General features: G+C 40.5%; 1 protein-coding gene across 5 annotated transcripts in view; it reads left to right on the plus strand.

The window, feature by feature from the left end:
* The window catches only part of KIZ (kizuna centrosomal protein), a 120,955-nt gene that overhangs the window by 81,251 nt on the left and 19,257 nt on the right, over positions 1 to 20,447 (plus strand). For all 5 annotated transcript variants that reach the window (XM_003810625.7, XM_057300909.1, XM_057300908.1 and 2 more), the window contains 2 exons: positions 7,607 to 7,772; positions 8,655 to 8,720. In XM_003810625.7, coding sequence (XP_003810673.2) covers positions 7,607 to 7,772; positions 8,655 to 8,720 — 232 coding nt within the window. The remainder of the gene's footprint in view (positions 1 to 7,606; positions 7,773 to 8,654; positions 8,721 to 20,447) is intronic.

Here is a 20,447-nt window from a genome sequence, read left to right on the forward strand (position 1 = left end):
TCCATTGGCATATTCCTTCCTCATTCCCTAGAAAAGCCACATTCAGGGAAACAGCCTTTCTTCTCCTAGGTTGAACATCTTGGGAATGTGTCTTGTTTCAAAGTATGTTTTTTCATCTTTATATATAATATAGGATTTTCTGGCTTTGATTCTTTTTAAGGTGTTTCTAAAATTATTGTTATCATGCTCATAGTTCAAGGATTGTATATCTGCACCTTCTGGAATCAAGCCTTGCCTGTGTCTTGAAGTCACATGCCCAAGTGGCTGTGCCATCTAGAGCCTCTGGCTTTGCCCCTCCAGCCTTCCAGAGCACCTTTAGTCCTCCTCAGACCCCTCTTTCCTTGCTGCTCTAATTAAGAGAGCAGCAGGACTTTTTTTTTATAGCATTTCAAACATACATATATTCAGTAATAGGACGGACCCACTAATCCCATGCCCACAACCCAAATTCACATATGTTGTTACCATTGCACCATATTTGTTTCAGACCCCCTCCTCCTCATCTTCCTCCTTTCTCCCATCTTCGTACCCCCCTCCCTTCCCTCTCCTTCTTTCCTCCCCCGACTTCACCCACCTTCTCTCTCTTCTGCTCTTTCTCTCTTCTCCCTCTTCTCCTCAAACTTCCTTCCCTCCCCCCTTTCCCTTAGAGGGAAGAAATAAATTATTACAAACATAGATACAGCCCCCTGTATGCCTTTCACAGATTTCATGCCCTTTTTCAAGGATAACCTAGATCTATTCCTTCTTTGCTGATGAACGTAGATCTTTTTTGTTTGTTTTTTCGAGACGGAGTCTCGTTCTGTTGCTCAGGCTGGAGTGCAGTAGTGCAATCTCGGCTCGCTGCCACCAAGGCTCACTGCCTCCTGGGTTCAAGCGATTCTCCTGCCTCAACCTCCCAAGTAGCTGGGACTACAGGCATGTGCCACCATGCCCGGCTGATTTTTTTGTATTTTTAGTAGAGACAGGGTTTCACCGTGTTGGCCAGGCTGGTCTCAAACTCCTGACCTCGGGTGATCCGCCCCCCCATCAGCCTCCCAAAGTGCTGGGATTGCAGATATGAGCCACCACGCCCAGCCGATGAACGTGTAGATCTTAAGAAAGATACTGTTTGGGTTTTATTATCCCTTTGAGTTAGCACTGTCTTGTAACAACATTATTTCCCATGCTTGTTCACTGCAAGTACATCACATTCAGGCATTTTAAGGGTGAAATAAGTGTTGATCAACTGTCCTTTGCTATCTAATTTTTTTTAAATGATATTGTTTATATTAGAAAACATGGTCCAAGTCCCAAACAACCAATCTACTCAATTTTTCCAATAATGGGAGGGGGTGCTGTCCAGCTAATATCTAATGAATCAAATTATATTCTGCTTCCCCTAATAGATCTTTGTTCCTTTTTAAATCATTCTGATCTCATTTTAGTGACAATCATAAAAATTACCAATAGATTAATGACAAAATCTATCCTTAAAAATGGAAGTAGGCTGGACGCGGTGGCTTACGCCTGTAATCCCAGCACTTTGGGAGGCCAAGGCGGGAAGATCACAAGGTCAGGAGATCGAGACCATCTTGGCTAACACGGTGAAACCCCGTCTCTACTAAAAATACAAAAAATTAGCCAGGTGTGGTGGCGGGCGCCTGTAGTCCCAGCTACTCAGGAGGCTGAGGCAGGAGAATGACCTGAACCCAGGAGGCAGAGCTTGCAGTGACCGAGATTGCGCCACTGCACTCCAGCCTGGGGAACAGAGCGAGACTCCATCTCAAAAAAAAAAAAAAAAAAAAAAAAAAAAATGGAGGTAAACAGGTAATTTCTCATCCAGTTAAGTTGTGACTGAAGAAATGCACAGCCCCAAAGAATATTACCAAAATGATGCAGGCGGGGCAAGCCTTGTGAACTGAAGGACAAAATGCTTTTGTGAGTCCTAGAACTGTTTTGGTTTGCATGTCATCCTTTTCCGATTAGTGAAATCAAGTGTCTTTGAGTTGTTTCTGTGTATTGAATCCATCTACACATTTAGTAAATACTACGGGTTAAATCTTTCTCTTTAGATAAAATCTTCAAAGTAAGTGATTTTCAAAATTTAAAAAAGCTCTACTAGAAACTACTTGGTTAAGAGTCTAATGAAGCTCAGAAATATTTACTTTGATCTCTTGGGTAAATGGCTAATTAAAAAGCCGCATGTAAATGATGTTTACCTGTGGGTCCCTGTGCTGTCAGCCCGAGTCAATCCCTTCTCTTGAGTAAATACATCTTCAAAGCCGCAGAAACTCAGATTATGTTCCCTGGAGACCAGATAAGGTCTGCAGTGCCCACATAACCTATTAGGCAATTACATAATTGAGCTGCCTGCTTTTAAACTGGAAAAATTTGTAATTACTTTTTGTGGAAAAAAAATGAGTTGGGTGCTTCATTAAAATACAAGATGCCTTAATATTACTTTTCTCCCAAGTGATATCTGTTTCTGCCCTGGAGAACTTTATCACAGCAGAGCAATATGCTGGTGACACTCATAGAGTAGATCGGGGTCCTGCCCCCACCATACACACAGACCAGTTTTATTCACCAGGAAGATGCTTTCCCCAAATGCTGGACTGTTTTCTTGTTCTTATCTCCTGAATACTCATTTGCTGGGTCATATGAATATCTTCTCATTTAAAAAAAAATTGCTACACAGGTAAAATCCCTTCGTTCCCTTTAACGTAGAACTTAAGTGTTGATGCTTGCATTTCTCTTTAAACACCAAGAAATTACTTCCAGTGTCCAAGAGGAATATTCTTGAACCTTGAGGAAGAGTCAGTTAAATCTGCATATTAGGGGAAAATATCATCTGCTGTCCACATCCATTATTTTTAATTCTCTTGCTTTTCTGTGTCTGTGTTAGTAGCACTGGTTTGCATATAGAAGGGAATTTAATTTTATCAGATGCATTTACATTCATTTTCTCTTTGTATTGGTACCACTGATAGCAGAAATTGGATTTCTTTAGAGCGAGCATATATTTTCTTTTAAAAACAAGCATTAAAAATCTTGAAATAGTAAGATAAAAAGAAAACTGGCCATTTTCCTACTATTCTACTATTTATATATAACCCTGTTAACATTATGGTGTATGTTTTTTAAATATTTAATATATTGATATGAGAGGCCGAGGTTGGTGGATCACCTGAGGTCAGTAGTTCAAGACCAGTCTGGCCAATGTGGTAAAACCCTGTCTTTACTAAAAATAGAAAAATTAGCCAGGTGTAATGGCACGCACCTGTAATCCCAGCTACTTGGGAGGCTGAGGCACAAGAATTGCTTGAACCTGGGAGGCAGAGGTTGCAGTGAGCTTCGATCGCGCCACTGCACTCCAGCCTGGGTGACAGAGCGAGACTCCGTCTTTAATAATAATAATAATGATTAATATATTGAAAAACATAGGTTGCATTATTTGTATACATAAATACATAACCTTGTTTTTTTTTTACCCCCATTTGCTGCAAAGTGAACTCTTTCATACCATTACATGTTCTATTTACATCATTTCAAATGGCTTTACAGAGGTCCCCTGTCCACTGTCACTTCAGTCATTTACCTGTTGTTCAACATTTGTTTCTAATTTTTCCTCTAGTAAAAAAGTTTCAAAGAATATCTGTGCAATTCAGATTTTACAAATATCTGTAATATTTTCTTAGAACGAATTCCTAGATGTAGAATTAGTAGGTCAAAAGGTGGATATATCTTTCAGGCTTTTGCTATGCATGGCCAGATCTCACTCTGGAAGGGTCATCAGAGTTACCAGTAATGGATGAAAATAACATTTCTCTGAGTTCTTTATGAAACTAGATACTATCAACTTTTTTTTTTAGGGGCAGCAATTTGAGAGATGAAAATGACATCCAATTTTTTTTGTTCATTTGACCTTTTTATTACAATTGAGGTCAAACTTTTCTCTACCTATTTATTAGCTATTTGTATTTCTTTTTTCATAATTTGCCAGCTCATGTTCTTTGCTCATTTTTGTATTAGGTTAGTAATATTATTTCTTATTGACTTGCAAAAACTTTTTAAATATAAATTTGGACATTTTGTTGCAATCTTTTTAGCAGTTTAATTTTTGTCTTTTAATTTTCTTAATGGTGTTTTGGATACAATGTCTTTTCTATTAATGTCTTACATCTGTCTGTTTATACATTTGAATATCACAACCGTAAGTTTTTGGATATAATTTAAGAGTCAGCTTAGATGATTCTTGGGGTTCTAGATAGAGCAAGATTAATATTTAAACTGAACATGGAGGAAAATTCTAGTAGAACTGGGCTAATAATTAAAGGAATAGTACTGTAGGTGTAACTCATAGAACGATTTATCTGCCATAATGTCTGAAATATGGAGGTGTCAACATCAGTCATTCCACAAATAGTTTGTGCCCTGGCATTTAATTTCCAAGTCCTTTCTCCTGGCTCCTGGGAAGGCTGAAAAGTGAGGGGGTGGTTTGTTCGTACTGACTTAGCCTTCAGACTGCTGAGACCAATGGAACAATCTCTAGTTTTCTCTTCTGGGCTCCGAAAAGAGAGCCTTTATTAATAACAGGTAAGTTGAAACCCAAGCATAGTTCAATCATAAGCACTGTCAGAAAGCCTGTGGTAAAATTGTTGTCTAATGGCATTTTTTTCAGAGAATTAGCTCCAATTTGCAGAACCCATTTAGTCCCAGCATGAGATGTAATAAAGCAACCTGTTAACTGTTCTCTGAGCTTCTCTCTGTGTTAGTGTCATCAGTCTCAGACTGCAAACTCCTTCAGATTGGAGGTTTCCTTAGAAATACACTTTTCTGGAACATCTGCAAACAGTACATCTTGAGAATGTGTTACAGACGTTTTCCTGACTGCAGAAGTTGTTTTTGCAAGGCACGGTGGCTCACGCCTATAATCCCGACACTTTGGGAGGCCAAGGAACGCAGATCACGTGAGGACAGGAGTTCGAGACCAGCCTGGCCAACATGGTGAAACCCCGTCTCTACTAAAAATACAAAAATTAGCCTGGTGTGGTGACACACGTCTGTAATCCCAGCTACTTGGGAGGCTGAGGCATGAGAATCACTTGAACCTGGGAGGTGGAGGTTACAGTGAGCCAAGATCCCGCCACTGCACTCCAACTTGGGCAAGAGAGAGAGACTCTGTCTCAAAAAGAAGTTGTTTTTGACTAGAAATCTGTGACCTATTCTTGTCTGTCCTTGTCTGAGACTAACTTTTGTCTTCGTCCCTGCTTATCATCTTTGAGAAATTATCTGTGGAATTATCTTAAAAGATATGTTCTTTTATAAACATTTCTATCAAAAAAGTAACAGAAATCCTGGAGATAAGTATTGAGTAGTGAAGATAAATGGGATAAAATACAGATAGTCCCTGACTTCCAACTTACAATGGTTCAACTTACAATTTTTTGATTTTACAGTGGTGTGAAAGTGTTAGGCATTCAGTGGAAACCATACTACAAGTAGTACAGTATCCAATAAATTACATGTGAAAATCAACATTTTATTATAAAATAGGCTTAGTGTTAAATGATTTTACCCATTTGTAGGCTAATGTAAGTGTTCTGAGCAGTTTAAGGTAGGCAAAGCTTAACTATGATGTTCAGTAGGTTAGGTGTGTTAAAATACATTTCTGACTTACAGTTTTTTCAACTTGTGGGTTTATTGGATGTAACTCCCTTCATAAACTCAAGGAGCGTCTGTGTACAAAGTAAATTAAACTAGCAGTGCAGTATGCCCACCACATTATTTACCTCACCGTGGAAAAGAGGGCTCAGTGCAGAACTGTTGGCAATGGCAGTATTCTTGTCAAGCCTACAAGGACTCATTAGAAAGGTGTTTGTAGTAGATTCCAGAAGCAGGTGCAGTGCAGTGGTCTGTGTAGGCAGTTGGGATGGGGGCAGTGATGGGAACCAGCCTTGGCCTGGCCTTCAAGGGCAGGACCCTACCCCTAGACTGCAGAAATGGGAATACTGAGCAAGTCATCCCAACAGAGTTATCACAGTGGAGTGAAATCTAGGGACTAGTTTCTAGAAATAGAGGAAAAGCCCCTGGTCACTAGAACTGCACCACAGAAAGGTCCTGGCTGCAAGGCTAACTTGACACCAAGTTCTTTGGCCAAGGGGACTAGAACTCCTTAAATCCCCCAATCAGCTACTCCAGCTCCTCGGGTAGGCCATGGGTCCAGGAGGTCAGCCAGTACTAGGGAGGGAAGAAGGCAAGAACTCTGCAGGGAAGTCAGGACTAAAGGCAGTTGCCTTGAAGTGTCCGAAATGCCAAACATGCAAGACCAGACCTTCCATCCAGACCTTCCGTCCGGGCCTTCCGACCGGGCCTTCCGACCGGGCCTTCCATGCTCTGACTCTCCCTGTCGGAGTGTCTTCACCTTGTTTCATGTTAATCACAAGGAAGGTTGTTTTTTCCACCTTGTTCACTGGATAGTTACATTGTTAACACTTCACTCTTGGCTGATGATGACCTACGAACATTTGTCCACTTCTGCTCTTTATTTTAATTTTAAACTGTCATGTGCATTTTCCCACAATTGGGTTAAACACTACCCAGTATTTACTGTCATTGTCAGCTACCTGTGGGTCACCACCACCACCGAGGTTTCCTCTCCAGCTACCTAAGGAAATCACCACCTGTCAATAGGAAATGAGAGAAACATACACTCTGGCAACGGGATAATGTGACCAGTGGTTATCTACTAAAAGTTTAACTCTTATTACCAGCATATTTATATTTCTTAGGGGAAAGTACTGACCTGAAAATCAAAAGACTTGGCTATTAACCCCGGTCCTGTGAATTGCCCCTTTTTCTCCACCTCTAAGGTTGGCTCTGATAAAAACCTGTGTCCTCCTCCTTGTTCAGGACACATGAGGCATTTAGGTAAGACAGTGCCTTTAAAAAAAGATAGGCAGTGTGGTGGGTGAGTTTCCCCAGATCCCCAGACGACTTATAGGCAAAGTGCAGACCATCTTAGTACTTGATTGAAGATTGGGATTTAGAATAAGGGCAGTTATCTTTCTTCTCAGTGCATCCTCTTCAGCCACAAATTTTTCTGCAATCTTCCTGTTTAGGGGAAATTCATGCATCATTTTTAGGAGGGTAGGGATATGGCAAGATCACATCTTTCCGGATCTTTTTCTCAGTTGAAAGTAATTCTGTCTGACATGCCTAGAAAATAGGATTCATGTAATCAAAGAATAAATTTTTCCTTCAGAAAGGAGGTCTGAGGCTCTACCTTTTGTATATATCGAAGGGAGGATAAACCTGCCCAGATTAACAGAGGTGGTCACGTTTCATATACATACTTAACAAGCAGAAGAACATTTCTGCATTACATAAGATTCAGCCCTCAAAAAGTGTATTATTGTGAGGGTAACTTGTAAAGAATTAGATTATAGTAGAAAATAACCAGGTGTTTTTTTTTCTTGACATTTTAATTTCATTTAAATGTGGGAAACAAATTAAATCCTAAGTAAAGCTTAACTTAAAATTATATTTGAAGGCTATCTTTGAGACCAAGAGGAATGTGGCTACAGTTTGTTTTTATTTCTTTGTGCTTTGTTTTGAAACACTGTAGGCAACAGCATTATTGAGAAAAGCCCTTACAGAAGAGTGTGGCCATAGGTCAGCTATTCACAGTAGTGAATCATCTTGCAGCTTGCCATCTATTCTGAATGACAATAGTGGAATAAAGGAAGCCAAACCTGCTGTATGGCTCAACAGTGTTCCTACAAGGGAACAAGGTAACTATTGTTAAAGTGTGTGTCCACAGCAAAAAGGCATTCAGGGTCATCATCATCTTTCTCAAGGTATACCTATAGAATATCACTGACTAGTGAATACCTCTGATTTTAATATGCATAATATAGTATTTGTTTTATACCACCTTCCAATAAATATATATGTTCTCCTTTAGTCTAACAGGAATGGGAAATCTAACTGTAAGTCTGTAGTTCTAGTAAATTTATTTCTAATAAAATAAGTATGAAGAAGTTACAAAATCTTAACAAAACTAATCGCTTGGCAGTAGATAATTTTGATCCCACAAAGATGAAGATGATTCCATAAAGTACTGTGAAGTGTTTGATATCACCTAATAGAATTTACTCATAATTGTAAACATTACTTTTAATTATAATAGAACCTTATCAGTGTCTAAACAGTTGATTAAGAATCAATGAATTTATGCCCCCCAAATTTAATAACCAATTTTGAGCACCCAGAAACTGTGATTATTTAAGCATTACTGCTAAGACATGCCATTTAACTGCTTTAATGGTTTTCCAAGACAGCTATGAATTCCTCAGGAATTGCTCGAGTTGATGTACATGTGCAGGATGTGAGACTCACTTATTTTATGTCCCACCCAAATTTGATAGATGTCAGGCCCAATTATTTTGCATGAAAGCAGCATAGTGGTACCTTAATTCAATTTTATTTTTAAATTTTTATTTATGAGATACCTTAATTTTAGAATAGGTTTCCTTTTAGGAACAGTATTGTTTCAGACAAGAAATACATTAACCAAAAAAAAAAAAAGTGAACATAAAGGGAATGACAAACACCCAAAGGATCTATTCCTTAACTTTGAAATACATTTTTTTTATTATGCATTCAATTTTTAGAAGTTTCAAGTGGCTGTGGAGACAAGAGCAAGAAAGAAAACGTGGCTGCAGACATCCCAATCACAGGTAAAGCTATGGTTGCCTAAGAGTTTCAGACACAAGATTTAGCATTATTATATAATCAGAACATTTTGGGTCAGTGGTTTGTGGACCCCACTAAGAGCACATGTATTCAGCTACTGCATGCTGGAGCAGGAGATTAATCCTAAGAGCAGAACGTATATACTTATGTTAACATAAACTAAGGTGGAAAATCACCGTGTCTATTGAATTCTTCATCACCATGTTATATATTTACACCTGTAACATCCTCCATCATGTACCCTTTCAGCACCTGCGTCTCTGTAAAAAGGTCCATCTCCCTGGGGAACACCCGGTCATTACACAGCAAACTATAGATGTTTCTGATTTTACTGTTTTCTTTCCTGTAGTAATTGCATATGTATATTAAAATAAGCAGATAATAAAAAAATGTCAGATAGGAAGCTTGCGTTTGCCTCAGTTACAAAGCCTGTCTGATAATTTAAAAATTGTACCAATCAGGCTTCATCAAGACCTTTTAAGATTTCTGCACATGTATTAGGCTTGTTTAGGTGGAATCTGAACGATATCATTATTTTTTTCTTTTTAGAATAAGAACAGCAGCAATTAGTATTCTGTACAGAGTTCTATTTGTCATACATCTGAATTTACTAGTACCTTATTTTGTAAAGTGGTGTACTACTTCATTATAAATTCAAAGGTCTGACTTTAAATATTTACACAAGTAAATACACCATTGCACCAACGTACTGAGGCATGCATCTGCATATGTGGTAGTTTTGTTGTTTATAAGCAGAAAAGAATGGCTTGCTTTTATGGCAGTGCAGTTCCTGGCATGATTAATTTTTTAAACTCATGTTTCTGTGATGAACTCTGGTTTTGAAAAAGCAGTTTATGGTAGAGCAGTTATTGTATATATTATGCATTCAGATAATATTTCACTCTAAAATGCAGAGTTTTTTCATTTTAAACATTTTCACCAATGATATGTTTATTGTGTTTTTAGTCTGCATTTTCTGCAAACTCTGGTATGGCTCCCTGTTATTTTTATTAATAGAAATGTAGATGATCCCAAACTACAGATAACCATGAAGTCATTTGGATACTTTTCTCTTGCATTTACTTTTGGATGCAGAAGTATCTAATGGCCTCTGAATTTATTTCAATTAAAATTATAAAGGATTATTAAGGAGAAACCAGGAAATGACCTTGTTCATTTTTTCTTCTCTTTTCAGTATTCTTTACAATCATCCCTTGCTGGGAGTAGTTGACTCTCCCCAAAGTTAATGCAAATGTATTTTCTCATATACTTTCTTTATAAGAAAACGGATAATTAAGTACCAGGGTTTCAAATCCCTTCTCATGCAGAAGTGCAATATGGCTAGAAGCAACCTGGGCTATTTGCCATTAAGATTTTAAAAGAAATTGTAATTCCAACAACCTGCCATTGATCCATCAATAGTTGGCAGTTAAAAAAAATGCCTTGTGCCAAAATATTAGACATTAAAAAAAGTACTTTGGAAATTTTTTAAAAACTTAGCAAAGCCATATACATTGTTAAGGTGTTACTGTTCTGTCCTCGCCAGTGTACTATCCCCACCCAGGGACCTCCCATGAAATTCATGTTTGAGGGCCTCACGCACCTTGGCACTACTAATACTGTTGCTTTGTCCATCATTGCAGCTACTTTGATCTCTAAGTTCTTGACCATCATCCCTTTATTAAATGTTTGTGACTTTGGCATAACTATTTGGAGATTTCACTTTTGGTAGAGTAAAGCAAGTATGTAGTTTAATTTAAGACAGAGTCTGCCTGCCTCTTTATAATAGTTCTGTTGGGGTGTCCTGTTTGTGTGGGTGCATGCTGGTTGTGTTTGTGTGGGCTGCATTCCTTCTAGAATATTCCAAAGAAAATATTCCAGAGGCTGTCCCCTGAAGGTTGACGAAATGTAGCAATTGGGCTGGGGCTTTGCAACCAGCCATCAGTGTCAGCTCTTTTACTCCTTGCTCTGTTTCTCTACCCTCTCTGAGCCTCTGTATTGGGAAAGCAGACATACTGCCCAATAGGATTGTCTTAAAGTTTAAATGAAATCATTTGTGAAAGTGCCAAGCAGATACTCGACACTCAATTTTATCTGTGATGTATAATAATATTCATGTGAACATTATTAGTGCTCCTGGTCTTCTGTGCTGGCCCCCACAATCCCCAGCATTTCCAAACCAGCTATGAGGAGCCTCACAAAGCAAACTCAAAGAAGAACATAAGTAGAGAGAATGAGGATGCAGCATCACAGAAAGTGCCATTGTGAGATGAGCCCCTGGAAGAGTGGACACTTTCAGTCTGTTCTTGTGGACCTGTATACCTTCCTTGAGTTGTGGTGGCCACTTGGGACCAAGACCCACACAAGCACAGTACTGCTGCAATACCTGCAAGACAGTGCTTCCCGATAGTACTGCTATGTTAGTTTCTGCAAGAAATTGCCACTTGAGAACACAATTGAGATTCAAATCCAGAAGGATAGTTACCTTATCAAAAAGGAATCTCAAGAAGAGTTTGATGATACTTTTCCAATTTCCACTTAGTCCCATGAGGACATCCACAGAGAAAACTCCGAAACAGCTGCTGAAGTACTCCTGAAGATCTCATTGGTCAAGGCCCAGACATCTCTGTCTCGGGGTGCCTATGTGCCCTTAGTAACCCTTACTTGCTCACAATGGATGATGTTGCAGGGTACCTGATCACCAGGCAGCAGACCTCCCCTGATGTGTGTGCTGCCCCACAAGTATTGATGAGCTAATGCAGCATTTTCCAAAATGTGTTATTTGCAATGCTCCACCCAGAAAATACATCAATTAATACATATTTTGTTGCCCAGCCCTGTGTGATCCTTCTCTCTCTCTGCAGTATGCATAATGCATAGAAGCATAGTGAAGACTTGGAAAAGACTTTCAGCAAAGGAATTGTTTAAAAGTGTGAGCCTAGAGTTTCAGATAACTTATCATTTATTTGAAAATGGAATTCTTTCTGTTAATAGCCAACAGAATTAATGTTCTGTGGAACATACTTTCTGAAACATACACACATGTATGTGGAACACTTTTAAAGCAGTGAGTCCAATGTGGGCACCAGTTTCCTCAATACGCTAAAATTATCTTCAGCATTTTTCTGTGATTTCATTTTGTGGGGAGCTCCCTTGTGCGTGAGATTGCTTTATAATGAGATTTTGGGCTACCTTAGTGTAACTACACCCAGATGTTATGACTGACAGCTGCTTGTTACAGCTGTTCCTTGAATTGACAGGAAGGTTACAATAGTAACTTTAGGCACCCAGAAGTGCTATTCTTCAGTGTGGGATCCTTCTGTGTGTCTTTATTTGCTTTTCAGCCATTTCAGAAGAAGTATAAGAGAAGACGTGGCTGAGGTGAAATCTGGGAAGTCACAAGAGGTTGGGGGTGGGAAGCTGTGAAGTCATACCTTTATCAGAATGAGGGGGTCCTGGGGATGTTTAACCTGAGAAGGGCACAGTAGCTCTTTAAATATTTGAGGAGCTGCCATATACCAGGTAGAATATTTATCGAGCTTAATTATAGAGCGTAGCTCAGTAACAAAACAACTTTCTAGCTCTTCATTTCAGCAAAACCAAGTTCAGTATCTTCCAGGGGTGAGTGCTTGAACCATGGCAGGAACCATGACTTTTTTTTTTTTCTTTTGAAACAGGGTCAGGGTCTTGCTCTGTCACCCAGGCTGGAGCGCATTGTTGTGATCACAGCTTATTGCAGCCTCTATCTCCTGGGCTCAAGTGGTCTTCCTTCCTCAGCCTCCCAAGTAGCTGGGACTACAGGCATGCACCACCATGCCTGGCGAATTTTTGTATTTGTTATAGAGATGGGGTTTCACCATGTTGCCCAGGCTGGTCTCCAACTCCCGACCTCAAGCAGTCTGCCCACTTTGGCCTCCCAGAGTTCTGGGATTATAGGCATGAGCCACCTTGCCTGGCCCTGTGGCTCTTTAAAAGAGCATTGTGGAAGGAATTATTGCTTCTGTGACCCCTGACAGTCCTTCTAATGCCAAGGGACTGTGCTTCTTCCTCTATGCTAATGGAATCCAGTGTGCCAGCATTCTCATCTCTTCATTTCCCTTTCTCATTTGCTTATCACCCCAAAACGGAGGTCTTCTTGGCTGGGGCTCCTCCTTAAAGAGTCTGCTATCACTTTGAAGGCATCTGCTTTGCTAATCGTTATTATGGAGCATGCGAGTTTTCTGTGTTTAGATTTACATAGAAACCCTCCTGGGCACACACTGATGCCCCACCCACAAACACAGAGTCAGTATTCCATAGCCTGTATGATCTGTTGTTGTGAATATAATCTACCCCTTTTATTAGTCTAGTTGTTGTTCACTAAAGAATCCAGGTGGAAATCAAAGATGAATTTTTATATCTATAAATGTATGGTTTTCTGTATATAATAAGTAGTATATAATTAGATGTATTGATACAATATATATTAGTTATATATTATATATCATATATCATTATAGATGATTATATATAAAATCCTTAATTATATTAGTTAATAAAATTAATATTTTTACGTGGGCTGAATCCTGGGATACCAGAAACCACAAAAGATGGTATCCCTGCCCTCACTAAGCCTCCCTCATCTCTAACCTTTACAACAGTCCTATAGGGTAAACATTAGTACTCACCCTACAAGTGGTCAAACACAAACTTAGAAAGGTATCCTGCTCAAGGCCATGTAGCTGGTGTGTTTGATCTTGAATTGAACTCAGACTTTAGGATTTGGGCCCTTGAACTCCTTCCATTTCACTGCCCTGCCTCTTTTATTTATTTTGTTTTTTTATTATTTATTTATTTATTTTTGAGACAGAGTCTCACTCCATCACCCAGGCTGGAGTGCGGTGGCACGATCCTGGCTCAGTGCAACCTCTGCCTCCCGGGTTCAAGCGATTCTCGTGCCACAGCCTCCTGAGTAGCTGGGATTACAGGCATGTTCCACCAAGCCTGGCTAATTTTGTATTCTTAATAGAGACGGTTTTGCCCCGTTTGCCAGGCTGTACTCTCATCCTGGCCTAAAGATACCCACCCACCCACCTTGGCCTCCCAAAGTGCTGGGATTACAGGCGTGAGCCGCCACGCCCGGCCTACCCTGCCTTTTTTATTTTACCAAAAAGACAACTGCATCAGGATGTCCGGATCAATTAAACATCAGTGTACATCATAACAGAAGATGGGCTTTGCAAGACTGCTTCTGAGAGCAATGATAAACAAAGCTTGCCTTTCCTTTCTCTTGGGTTAGGCCTGGAGAGGTGGGCAGCATGCAAGGATTTTCAAATGCAGCTCATCCCGAGAGGTAGGCCTTTTATAAAGTGGGGCAAACCTGAGCCCAGCTGGGCTGCTGGGAGGTCAGTTTCCCTGAAACACTTCCTGACCTAATATGTAGGTCAGTTTGCCTGAAACACTCAGGCCATGAGGAAAGTGATGCTTATCTAGATTGGGAGAGAAAGTTTGCCTTTTGAACTACTTACATCCGCAAAGTGAAAATTTCCCACATTGACAATTTTATTTGTATTCACACTAAATTTACCTTTCAGCATTAAGTGAGTTTTAGCTTTAGCAGATGATGCAGCTATGCTAAATGTCATAAAAATACAGCACCTAGCACAGTGTCTGGCACAGGGTGGGCACTTAATTTGTCAAATGAATAAAAATGGGGATATTAAGGAATTTTCTTAAATGCTTGATGATTCAGGACAGAATACTATCTCTTTCAGTCATGCACTCCACCAATACTTTTCCCACCCCACGTGCCCATCCTGGCAAAACTAGTCTCCTTAAGCTCCATGTGAAAAGGGCTCTCAGCTTTTATCTCAAGAGGATTAAGCCTCTAAGAATGTCCATTCAGACTCTCATTCTTTTGACACCAATTCTCTTGGTCAAGCTGCGTTGAAAGTGGTTGCCTGACTGTGCCATTCCTCGTGGATATTCTTTGGCAAGCTGAAATATGCAGGGTAATACTAAGACATCCATTTAGAGTCTTTCCAGGAGGTCAGTATAGATTTGGAGGGTGCCACTTGGAGTTCTAGGCAGTGCTTCCCAAAACATGATTGCTTGAGTTTTACATCAATTCGGAAAAGGGCTGGAAAGATATAGTGGCTAGGTTGTCACTGGTGACTGGATTTATCCTGGGAGGAAAGACGGTAGTGATGACTTTGGGCTCCCAAAGCACACTGGCATAACACCACTAGTACTGAGGTTTTACCGAGAATGTGCTTCACCTGTCCTATCCCAGAAGCATTTTCCCGACAAGACTCAGTCAAGACATATTACCTGTTGTGCCTGGAACGGGAAACCCCCAGCTTGTGCAAAACCAGGGGAACCACTGTGTGTCGCTGGATTGTCCATTGAAAGTCCACGTGACCCTGTCTCTGTGCCAGGGGTCAGCCTGCTGGGGCTTCACCCATGGAGCCTGCTGCCTGCTACTTGCGGTAGCAAAACAGTCCTCATTATATTGCAGGGCAGTGCTGTTTATTTAACATGGTCGTTAAAGGATAAAAGGTACTTTTCTGAAGGGTCTTCTGGACTGGATGCTTCTATATTCAGGGAGATGAACTCATAAATGCCAAGAGAAATTCTCCCCAGCGGTTCATGGTAGAATCCCATGTAGAGTTTTAGAACATACCCATGCCCCAGCCACACCCTTGTGCAATTATTTCTGAACCTCTGGGAGTGGCACCCAGGCATAAGTACTTTATAACACATCCAGGTAACTTCTTAGGTTTGAGAACTGTGGAGCAGGGGTCTCAGTTCAAAAGAGCCCTTGTAGGTCCTGTTTTGAAGCACCCTCATTTTACACAGGAGACTCTGAGAGAGAGACAAAATTGGGCTTTAAATATTTTAATAAAATGAGGGGTTGGAGTGTATTATTTTCCTAGGGCTGTTGTAACAACGTATCACAAACTTAAAACAACAGAAATGCATTCTCTCACAGTTCTGAGAGCTAGAAGTCTGAAATCCAGGCGTCAGCAGGGCCCTTGCCTCTGAAGGTGCTAGCCAGTGGCTCCTGGCTTGTGGGAGTATAAGCCCTGTCTCTGCCTCTGTCTTCACTTGGCCTTCTCTTCTGTGTCTCTGTGTCTGCTCTTCTTCTTAGAAGAACATCAGAAATTGGATTTAGGGGCCACTGTAAATGCAGAATGATTTCATCTAGGGAACCTTAACTAATATATCTGTAAAGAACCTATTTCCAAATAAGGTCACGTTCTGAGGTTCTGGGAGGACATGAGTTTGTCGGGTTGAGGGGAACAACATTATTCAACCAACTACAGGGAATGAGGAAGGACTTCTTCATATTTTACATTTTTAGCATCCAGTTCATCTTCTACAGTAATTATTCCTGAACCTACTATAAATAATGGTAAAGATAAGATTGCCATTTCTAATTTCTCTCATTAAATAAATCATTGAGTACAAATGGCTAAAATATACTGTTTTTTAAAAAGCCATTTAAATCAATAAAATACAGCTTTCTGATGAAGATTACTCAAGTTTTGAAAAGTTAAAGGTTTCATGAGGTTGAGAGTTGAAAATTCACCTCTCACGACTGAACAGTGTTAAATGGCAAGCAAAAGTGTTTCAGCTCGTTTTGGGAATGTTGGTTAAAGGTCAGTTTCAAGCCTGGAATTTGTTTTCAGGTTTAATTGTTGAGTTGCCCCATAGAAATTAAGACTATGATATAAATTTCTATTTTCTGAAGCAGCCCCAGACAACTCATGTGAATTAGGCGGGTCTCTTCTCGTGCATCAGCCGTCTTCCTGAGAGTGCAGAGAGCAACCTTGACAATGGAATTTGCAGGCCCAGGTCTACAGGTGGAGTAGAGTTTATTGCAGAAAGTCTGGATGTGAAAAGTCATTCTGGTTATGGACCCAAACTTGTGTATCTTCCTGCCTTTTAAAAAAAAAATTCCTAAATATATTTGATGACTTTTCTGTATTTTCAGAATTGCAAAAGCAGCCATATCCTATTTTCTCTTTTTTTTTTTTTTTTTTTTTTTTTTTCCAGAGATGGAGTCTTGCTCTCTCACCCAGGCTGGAATGCAGTGATGTGATCTCGGCTAACTGCAGTCTCCACTTCCCAGGTTCAAGTGATTCTCATGCCTTAGCCTCCTGAGTAGCTAGGATTACAGGCACCCGCCACCATGCCCAGCTAATTTTTGTATTTTTGTATTTATAGTAGAGACGGGGTTTCACCATGTTGGTCAGGCTGGTCTTGAACTCCTGACCTCAAGTGATCCACCCACCTTAGCCTCCCAGGGTGCTGGGATTACAGGCGTGAGCCGCTGCACCCGGCCTTATTTCGTTATTTTTTATGTATTTATTTTTTTGAGATGGAGTTTTATTCTTGTTGCCCAGGCTGGAGTGCAATGGCATGATCTCGGGTCACCGCAACCTCCGCCTCCCAGGTTCAAGCAATTCTCCTGCCTCAGCCTCCCAAGTAGCTGGGACTACAGGCATGCACCACCATGCAGTGGTGTAGATAACAGCGTTTCTCCATTTTGGTCAGGCTGGTCTTGAACTCCCGACCTCAGGTGATCTGCCCGCCTCAGCCTCCCTAAGTGCTGGGATTACAGGCTTGAGCCACCCCGCCCGGCCCTTATTTTTATTTAAGCAGATTACTAGGCAAATGATTTCTGGATTCTCAGTGATAATATTTATCTTTTGAAGTAACTTAAGAAATATATCTCACAATTTTTATTTTATTTTGCAAAAATGACCAAGTTTGCAGTGTCAGCAACACACCTAGTACAATTTGAAAAAGCACTTAGGTGTAGAAATATGTGAAAAGTAACAATGCTGAGAAACTCAGTGGACAGAGAATATTTTTCAGATTTCATTTTAACTTCATATAGAAATAGCAGTTATCCTTCCTTACTCAAACATACCCAGTTCTCTGTTGGTTCAAGGTCGGTTTTTTAGCCGTAGTGATAGTATTGTTTGCATCTCCCTTTGTTGTTTTTTTCTGAGCCCAACTCTTCTTTTTTTCATTAAGGATTTCTGCAAAAGCAATGGGCAGATTCCCTGCCTCCAAGACACCCCTTAGAGACTGGTGAACCACGTGTTTGTCTGGCTCTTGTAATGGGGTGTTAAAAGCACTTGTTCATCAGATATTTTCTTTTTATTTGTAGATTTAGAAGTATTTTAGCAGGTGTACATTTGCATATAAAAGAGAAAAAAGATAAGAAGTTGAGGCTTTTTCTTTCTCCTCTCCTTAACATCATCTCTCTCCCACCTCTTTATTCAGCATGTTTTCACTTTCTTCCTGTAGCTGTTTCTATTTTCTATACACAAAACGCATATCAAAAAGAAAAAAAAACAGTCTCAGCAATCCTTCAGCACTTTGCAGAAAGGTAGATGAGTGGGTTCAGGCAGCTTATGTAACAAAGTAAGGGAAAATACATTTATCTCATGTCATCAGTCAGGAGTGAATAGACAAGGATAGATGTTCACCTTCTGGAGCTGTAGACTGCATGAGATGGCCCCCCTTGCCTTGCCTTACATTTTAAACTACAATATTTTCTACTTTTTAAACTAAATCTTGACGCAGATTTGAGTATATAATCAATGCTTGAACAAAAGATTCAGAACCGAAACCTTGAGCATGCGTGTGTGTTTGTTTCTGTGTGTATCAGAACATTCCAACCGAAAATGATTGTATTCTTTAGAAATGCTTGTTTTATCTAAACATTTTCACTACTCAGTATTTTCTGAGAGTTTAACTTTACTAATGGGGGGAAGTGTTTCCCTGGATTTCTAAGTCAGGCTAGAAAGTGAAACCTTTAAAGCAACCACCCAATCCTAAATTTTCAGACTTACGGTTTACTTGCAGCTGAGAAAACTAAATTCTTTTCACCTTGGAAATATATCGACTTTGTCCCTACCTTGTTTGTAACAGACTAACTTGAACTTCTAGAGTCTTTACTTTTGCTCCTTTATTTGTTCATTCATTTAATAACTATGAATTTGCAGAGCAGCAACAAAGTGGAGCTTTTAACTGATGGGTTCATCACTGTCTTTCTTCCTTCTAAAAAAATCCTGGGCCTGAATTGCCACACACCTCATGTCCATAACTTTACACTCTTGCTTCATGAAACTAGCATCCTGGCCAAGTCTTCTGGGCTGTTTCAGGAGGATGTCTGATTTGTTTGAGAACTCCTAGAAAAAGTACACTCTTGCCTCCAGTCTGAAACCTGGTCTGTTTGATACAGACAGCCCCTTAAAAATCTTCATACAGCTGATGCATCCTCCCTGGGTAACATGTTCCAACAACCCTTTCAACAAGAAAGCTTTTCCTAACATCTAGCTTGTATTCTTTGGCTGCAGTTTTTCCCTAAGTGTTCTTGTACCACTTTCAGTGAACACAAAAAGTTGCTCACTACCATCTAGTTTGGAGGCTACAAATATGTTCTGTTTTGTCTGTGCAGTGTTTTATTTTTAAAAAGAAGAAAGAAAAGGCAGAAGTCTGGCAAGACCAGGACCACTTTCCCACCAGGCAGCAATTGGCTGGAGCCAAGGAGCAGCTGTGCTCTATAGACAAGTCATGTGCCTCCTTGCCTGCTACAGGGCAGGCCCTTCCTGCTGCTCCTGCCTGGCCATAGTCACTTATTGGAGGAACTTGCTTGGTTGGCCCTAGAGGCATCTGGATCCACAATGCCCACCCTGTCCAGTCTGTTTGCAATATCTGAACTTTCCTTCCCTTCTCCAACCTTGTTCTATGCAGACTATGTATTCTTTAATCACTTCTAATTTGTTTTAGCCAACCCTTATTAATTTTGTTTTTCCTGTGTAGATCATCTCTCAGTCTTTCATAAATAGTTTGTGCAACAATTCTGACTAAATAGGGGGGTGATGCATAGGGAGAGCGACTCCATCTCCCATGCATCTGATCCACAGTTGAGCGGCAGCAGTGCTAGGCGCTCTGCCCTCTCCCGCTCCTTTGACGTCTGTGGTCCTGCCTCAGTGAGTGTCATTCCTCTGGGTGAATGCACTTCATCTTTGTACCTTTTAAACTTCACTTTGCCTTTAGACCATTGGAGGGAATCACACTGGGATTGGGGGTGAGAGATGTGCCCAGCAGTCCTCAGCCTGATCTCGCCAGCCCTTTAGGACTCAGGTCAGGGCAGCTGCATCCCAAATAAAAACTGCCCAGGTGGGCCTCGGTGACTCTCCTTGGAGAAGGGCCACAGAGGCTTAAGGATGAAACACCAGTGAGGTGATTGGGAAGTGGTGGGCTCTGGTTGCGTGGGGCAGGAGAGTGAGCCATCTCAGGATGGGTGGTTAGCCAAAAGCTCCTGAGCCCACACTCTTCAGGAAGGAAGGGAGGGGGACCAGAATGGAAAGTGTGGAGCATAGAAAGGGCTCATCTTTTCCAGAGTATCAAAATGGTCCCTTGTTGCTAGAAGTGATCTCACTTCACATTGGTAATTTCCTCCCTTGCTAACTTCAAACCAGTAATACTATCAGCCCTTCTTCTGTTTGGGCAGAATGCTTAATCCCCCCCAAATCTGAAATTACCTCAGGACTACTAGCTTGATATTTCTCACAGAAATCCCCTTCTGATTGCCAGTGACACGTTTTCCTGGTTTCTGAGAAGCAGGAGAGCCGTCTCACTGGAGTCAAGTGATTTACCTTCAGACAATGGAGAAATGAATTTGCAGCATGCAGCTCCAGCTTTGAAAG

This window comes from Pan paniscus, chromosome 21 (assembly GCF_029289425.2).
Source record: "Pan paniscus chromosome 21, NHGRI_mPanPan1-v2.0_pri, whole genome shotgun sequence".
Taxonomy (NCBI): domain Eukaryota; kingdom Metazoa; phylum Chordata; class Mammalia; order Primates; family Hominidae; genus Pan; species Pan paniscus.